General features: G+C 37.0%; 1 protein-coding gene across 1 annotated transcript; it reads right to left on the reverse strand.

Moving 5' to 3' along the window:
• Positions 1–444: 444 nt before the first annotated feature.
• On the reverse strand, positions 445–2686 carry LOC125065607 (actin-5C). The gene is made up of 3 exons (XM_047673320.1): positions 2555–2686; positions 1673–2033; positions 445–1555 (listed from the first exon to the last, which is right to left on the reverse strand). The coding sequence occupies exons 2-3, from the start codon at positions 2020–2022 to the stop codon at positions 775–777; spliced, it is 1131 nt and encodes a 376-aa protein (XP_047529276.1). The 5' UTR covers positions 2023–2033; positions 2555–2686; the 3' UTR covers positions 445–774.
• Positions 2687–7877: the final 5191 nt, after the last annotated feature.

Genomic DNA, 7877 nt, shown 5'->3' on the forward strand with positions numbered 1-7877 from the left:
TTGTCATGAGTAGGCTACGGTCGCAGGAAAGACTTTTTCTACTTAAGTTAATAAGAATTACTGTTTTTTTCCATCCAGGTTATACATTTGATCTCTGCACGTTACCTTGGGTAAAATAAGTAATTAACCTATATATAATATTAATGTGCGCATTAGCAAATTTATTTGTATAAAATTGAATCAAAAATCTTTGTACCGTAGGCAAAACTATTTCATGATACTCGTACGACAGTAATATAACAAAATTTCATTAATATACATAGCTACGTTGGCAAGTCTAATTTTAACTCAGGAGTTGCGTTAGCTCTTTATTTTAGAATGCGTTATTTACTATGCGGGAGATCAATGTCTATTTTCGTACAGAGTCAATGTCGAGCGTTGCTCTCAGATTGTAAGTTTGTTTTGGTGTAAAGCGTGTCAAGGACAGATGAAAAGAAAGACAAGTTAATTTTTCAGATTTTTTTCTTGTATTTTTGTTATTTTATAATTTATAAATGACCTAGTAAGAAAGTAGTCTTATCCGTTTCAGCACATACAATCATCATTCATGAGATTACAAAAGATCCTTTGGCGAGTGCAGTACCGAGGCCGGCGGTCGAGGCGCGCCCGCGGCGCCGCGCTCCGTCCTGCCGTCACTATTACGATTTAATTACATATAATATCTTACGTACAATTAAATTAACGGAGATTATAAGCCTGAGTTGAGCAGCCGGCCGCGGGACCGGCCGGGCCGCGGGCCGCTTCTGGTGGCAGCTTTGCGCATCGATTGCGCGCTTAGAAGCACTTCCTGTGGACGATCGAGGGACCAGACTCGTCGTACTCCTGCTTCGAGATCCACATCTGTTGGAAGGTCGATAGAGACGCGAGAATGGAACCACCGATCCATACGGAGTACTTCCTCTCCGGGGGAGCGATAATTTTGATTTTCATCGTAGAGGGAGCTAATGCTGTTATTTCCTTCTGCATACGGTCGGCGATACCAGGGTACATTGTGGTACCTCCGGACAATACTGTGTTGGCGTACAAGTCCTTACGGATGTCAACATCGCACTTCATGATCGAGTTGTACGTGGTCTCGTGAATACCACATGCTTCCATACCCAAGAATGAGGGTTGGAAGAGAGCCTCTGGGCAACGGAATCTTTCGTTACCGATGGTGATGACTTGACCGTCGGGAAGTTCGTAAGACTTCTCGAGCGAGCTGCTGGAGGCGGCGGTGGCCATCTCCTGCTCGAAGTCGAGCGCGACGTAGCAGAGCTTCTCCTTGATGTCACGCACGATTTCACGTTCAGCGGTGGTGGTGAAAGAGTAACCACGCTCGGTGAGGATCTTCATGAGGTAGTCAGTGAGATCCCTACCGGCCAAGTCCAGACGCAGGATGGCGTGCGGCAGCGCGTATCCTTCGTAGATGGGAACCGTGTGCGAGACACCGTCACCAGAATCAAGCACGATACCGGTGGTACGACCGGACGCGTACAGAGATAGCACGGCCTGGATGGCGACGTACATGGCGGGCGTGTTGAAGGTCTCGAACATGATCTGTGTCATCTTTTCTCTGTAACAAAAGAAGAGCGAGCATTAGCATGGCGTCGATGGCGACCGGCGACGTGACGTGACAAGACTGTGATTTCGAAAAAAAATAACACATGATTTCGACGACGATGAAACACACCTGTTAGCCTTGGGGTTGAGGGGTGCTTCGGTGAGCAGCACTGGGTGCTCCTCGGGCGCCACACGCAGTTCATTGTAGAAGGTGTGGTGCCAGATCTTCTCCATATCGTCCCAGTTGGTGACGATACCGTGCTCGATGGGGTACTTGAGTGTGAGGATACCTCTCTTGCTCTGGGCCTCGTCACCCACGTACGAGTCCTTCTGACCCATACCGACCATCACGCCTTGATGACGTGGGCGGCCCACGATTGAGGGAAAGACGGCACGGGGTGCATCGTCTCCCGCGAAACCGGCCTTGCACATACCGGAGCCATTGTCCACTACCAGCGCGGCAACTTCCTCGTCGCACATTGTGAATTAGTCTGGAAAAATAAAATCATAATTATAACTAAACTGCATAATATTGATTTAATAATATAAGGTAGACTTGGAATTGTAATAAGTACACGCGGTAAAATCGATAGCTATTATTGAATTCCATAAATGGCATTCCGTTGAAATCACCCACGCTACAGTGGGCGATGAAGTCGAAGACGCCTTATAAGGAACTGTCTAATGAGAAGCTACGCTACGGGGACGTGGCGACTCACGCGGTGAGACACGGAGACGGGCGTTTACGGGTCGGTAAAAGTAGAGCGTTGGATTAAAACTTTAATAGATTTCTTTAATGTTGAAATAAATGTATTTTAAATACAATTTCGTTTCAAAGCTTTGACCACGCCCTACCACAACCGGCGTTCCCGGTATCCCGACCGATCGGCGGCGTCATACGACCGGCCCGACTCCGTGTCAGTGACCGCACGCACTATTATTGCACAAATTTATCACTAAACACTAATAATGCACACGAAACACAATTTTAATGCACGTCTGATGAACTTACTTTAATTTAAATAGTCCTATTAAATAAATAAATTAATATCGCTATTGCACAGCCTCGGTTATGCTGCACAACACCTCAACTCGAGCAAACTTCGTGGAATGTTGGCGGACGAGGGACCCGCAGTATATAAATGAGGCCGGTTATCGGGGCGCCCCTACCCGCGAGCCCGCGACCGCGGCTAGCTCTCCACCAATCGCAGAAATCCTGAGTTTTCGTTACCATATATGGTATTGCGCTGCAGGGAGCCTGCGCGTCCCCCCTGCCCCTCAGTCCGACGCCGCGGAACCGGCGTTGATAGCGAGCTACTTGATAACGACATCTCACGGTTCTCACACTGGCCTTTGAATTCTTTAATATAAGACGACCCGAGTATATCTAATTAGATTAACTCCATACATACATATTCTGCGTACTTACATCGAATGCAGTAGCGAAAGTAAAAAAATAATAATAATCAATATTGGCATCGATCCAACACGCACAGATGTTGTACATAAACGCTTTCGCGATGATTCAGGGTTCTGTACGCCTAGTACCATATACAAAAAGAAATGGCATGGGAATTTTGAATTTGAAACTCATTTTAACTACTGTTATTATTACTGGATAGTAATTTTAGGTAAAAATTAAATCTATAAGAATAATTCATTGAGTCTTTTATGAACTTACCGCTTACCGTGGTAAAATTATAGTGGTAGAATTAATAATATAACAATCGTCGATCTATGAGAAATAACTATCACTTCTGTCGGTGGCTCTGGCTTAATGTTGGCGGAGGCTAATTTGCTTCACAAACAAGTAACAATATATGCGTTTTTTGACGATAAAACAAAAACTGCTGAACAGACTATAATAAAAAATTATATTTGCAATTTCGACAGCTAACAAAATAACTAGTAAAAATCAATTACTGACAGTTTGTCTTACTGATGTCAAGTGGATATTCATAAATTAAAATTAGAATTATTCTTTTTCTGCAAACATACACTTGTCGACCTCCTCAGTTCTCGCAGCAAACCGACGGTTTTACCATATATGGGCATGGGATTCTGATTGGTGAACGCTCGCAACGGTCACTGTATGTACACAGCGGGCTCCACACACACATATAAATATTTTTGAAAGTGTTTGTGTCTAGTAACAGAGCGATTCATTCAATACGAATATCGTCGTTGGTTTACTGACAAAGTAAACCGACAAAATAATGAAGAACGTTTAGAGTATAGTCGAGGATAAATTTGTAGGTTTTATTTGTTTGAGTCGGTTTATCCGTCTCGACGCATGCCTTATCTGTCATTGATTGTAATCACGTGACGTGACTATTCCCGCATACCTGAGACCCGATGCTGCACAATTACAATATAATGATGAGATAGTCGATAGATGATATGCATGAACAATTTAATATCGTCGTGAGTGAAGATCAAATGTAACACAAATTTATCAATCATATAGTCTGCATAAGCCGTAAGTAGCTAGGACAATAAATATGTAATAAACACGTAGGTTACCATTTTGTTTAAAAATAAAACCGTTACTCTCAATAAAGGTATGTAATTTATTTATGACAAGCTTGCTTGTTTTTTATTGGTTTTTTATTGGTTTTTTATTTTAATTTGACTATTGTATGAGAATTGAATATAATATATAGTATAAGTCTTCGATGTTGAGTATAATGTTCATGTGCATATAGGAGGCATCCCACTGGACATAAATTATCTTTCAATTCTTAGATTTGTTGCATTTTCATAATTTCTCTAGCAATATTTTTTTAATTTCATTACTTATCTCAGAATAACCGTGGTAAATAACGCTACGTGACTATATTATTACTGACGAACTGGTGATTATTAAAAATTTAAAAGTCTCAATTAAAATAGTAATTTCTGTATACATATACATACTTAACAGTATAATTGTTAGTTTAATATTGTATGAACATAAAAAATAAAACGGAATTAAATAATAATTAAGATGAAACAATGGAATTTATTTGAAAGACATTATCTAAAAAATATAGCTTTTTGGATGACGTCACTGGTAGACAGTATTTTGCCCAGATGATAATGACTACATAATATATGGTAGGTACATAAACTACGATGTTATTCATATTTTCTAACCTCTGATCTTAGTAGCCTTTAGTAGGTAAACTATAATTATCTACATATATTATATACTATGTCGATGAGTCAGAATCGTGCTGATTTGCGCATGCGTACTATAACGCTGAGTCAGCCCTCGGTGCTATCAGAAGTCATTTCCTAAGCCGAGGGTACTAACTGCACGGTCAAGGCCATGGATTTTTGCCCTCTAAAATTATTTTCTCTTTTGACTTTCGCCGTAAAATTTATAGATTATATCCACAAGATTTTTTGCGAATTTACATGTTACTAAGATTACATTAAAGAACTAATTATAAATTCCACAGAAAGTAGATACTTGACAAATTGCAGACAATATTTTGGTGATGATGAAAGTTTATTAAAATAAAAAAAAATGACAAAGGTTTTTTTTAATATTATTAATTTTCTAGCCCCAACTCATATAGGTCTACTTACTTATTGAAAAAGACGATAAAATTACATGGGTACTTTTAATTGCTTGTGATTCACTTCTTACTAAAGAATATATCGTCATTTTCAAAGAATAACTTGAAATCTTGAGGTAAATATTTATATCGTTTTACGGATCTCATGACTGACATGAGTCATCGAAGGATATGCGTTAAGGTAGAAGAATAACAAATTACGAATACTATTGTATTGTAAGTATTTACTATTCGGAGGGAATACATAGTGTTGTATTGAAATGATTCATTATCATGTATATGCAATGTGTATAGTGTTCTCCATGCTTTGAGACTGTGACGAATTATTTCCACCGCATATAAAATACATTGTCTAAGAAACTTACCCAGAATTCATCTTTTTTTCAACATGCAATAAATTGAAACAGATATTTGATTTTTTTTTTTCTATATTTGATATTTCAAATATCTTGTTTATTAAAAGTACCTCCTTGTAAGCAAATTATCACCAACAATAATTATGTTGGTGAATTATTCCTATGACAATTTAACTAGGTACCTATTAAAATTTTCGATTTATACAATTACCTACCTAATGTGCTTATTATGGTATTTTCTTATTTATAATATATCGACGAAAAGTAAGGTTTTTAGAAAGGAGTTTGAAATAAATCGATATCAACACAATGTTTTTCCATGAACGCATCGTTTGTTCACGGACACACAAGTTGTCCTTCATTCTAAAAATATAACAAACCCTTACCTTGTATGCAACGGTCCTTTCCTACAATATTATGTCATAAAACTATACAAATAAGATTGATTATTACATTTACTATTGAAATAGTTGTAAAAAAGTTCTTTTTATCGATGTTCTGAGTTAACAGATTAGTTTTAACATTCATATGACATTCTCTTTGTATAATCTGTCAAACCCACGATGAGATGAATATACATTTTTATTAACCTGCACAGGATACGATGCTCAACGAATACTGATTTAAAAACTTTCCAGACCTTTTTTATGTTACTCTCTATGTAGTCTCAGATTTTATATTTTAGCAATGTTAACTGACGTAAAAATAAAGTATTAATATTGTTTAAAATTAATATTTTTCTATCCACCTGAACTAAGTACTTATGTGATTTTTGTCAAATGTATGAACATGATAAAGGATCATACAGACTGATTTACTGTTTAATTGATGTACAAATATTTTTTTTTGATAGGTTTAATGGAACCGTTTCAATATGCTTACAAATTAAGTAGATAATTAGAATTACCTACTTAGTAACTGATTACTTAATTACTATTTGTGGTTAGTACATTTTAAACAAAGTTTGTAAGTGCAAACATTAGATAGTTGCCTATTATATTATTATATTATATTATTATTTTAAAGTTATCTGTAACTTATTTTTACGATTTCGAACCTACCTACGTACATATAACACAGTTAAATTGTAGAAGTGTATTGAATACTTATTTACATATTCCAGTTGCTTTTGAGAATAATAGGATTATTTATTAAATTCATGAAGTATAAAGACGCGAAACAACATCTCGTTTATTAAACGAACGTTGTCTAGCCTCCTCAGGCGTCTGGCGAAGCGACAGACGCGAGACTAGGGGCGCATCGATCCGAGGCGCCGCCCTTGACCCTTGCCTGCAGCGGCCGACTCCGTACAACATGCATGTAACATGTGACTATCTTATTTTAGTTATTTCAAGAACACTCTTAATTCTTATACTTTGAGTCAAAACGTGTGATTGAGTTATCATTTACCATTTTGCATCTACATGCAGATACGCTTTGCAACGTACCTATTCGGAAATACAAAAAGGTAAAAAAAATTGAGGTCTTTGTTGTGACTTACGTTCCTACGAAAAATATTTATGAATCATTTTAAATTTCAATCATTGGAATCATCAATAATGTTACTTCATAAAATAAATATTTATAAAAATATTTTAATTAGACTTAATATGTTTAATATAAACACTGACTGGCACACCCTAAGCCGTTGGGTCTAACAGTTGATAGCTAACAGGGTGAAATTGCACAGGAATTTCTTATGGTTCCTTATTTGGTGAGCACTAAGGAAGGGTTTTTAATAAAATATCTCTAAAGGCGATAAATGTGTGGTGAAAGTTAGTATGGAAATTAGACTTACCTTATATACATACCTATATACCTTTTTAACTTTATTAAAAAAATAAGGTTGATAGCTACAATGTTAACATTTATTTTCACAGAAAACAATAATGCATACTGTTATTCATTAACAAAGAACACCGTTGCGGAACAATAAAATATAACACAGTTCAACCTTACAACCTATTATAATAACCAATAACTACACAGACACGTTTGCATTTTATATAAAATAAGATTATTTTTTAAACGTATTTAGTTCCAAAGAAAAACATATAGAGCTATGGTTCTTTCTTTCTTAAAGACCAGTATTCTACATCGTCATAACGGTAATGCACCTATGACGTCACACGAACAGACGAAACGTAGACGGCGTGTGTCGGGATAATTATAGATCACACCGTAATCTATAGGTCAGTTAAAAATAGTCTACCAAAATATCGCGGAGGACGTCGAATTCTCAGAGTAATAACTATTCTATTATCGATACGTATTTCAATAGTGAACCCTTACTCACGTTAACCATGAAATTATTTAATTTTTTTTTTTAAATCTGACCCTTTGATTTCCTCTTTCCCCCATAGATGTAGCATGGTAGAGGAAGCTTCAAACTCTTTCCTTTTACTCAGCAATAGGA

The sequence above is a fragment of the Vanessa atalanta genome, chromosome 8, assembly GCF_905147765.1.
Source record: "Vanessa atalanta chromosome 8, ilVanAtal1.2, whole genome shotgun sequence".
Classification (NCBI taxonomy): Eukaryota; Metazoa; Arthropoda; class Insecta; order Lepidoptera; family Nymphalidae; genus Vanessa; species Vanessa atalanta.

Coding starts and splice junctions, on each gene's coding strand:
- LOC125065607 (XM_047673320.1), bottom strand. CDS start 2,022: ATGTGCGACGAGGAAGTTGCCGCGCTGGTAGTGGACAATGGCTCCGGT. Junction 1,556..1,672: donor CTCAACCCCAAGGCTAACAG/GTGTGTTTCATC, acceptor CTTTTGTTACAG/AGAAAAGATGACACAGATCA.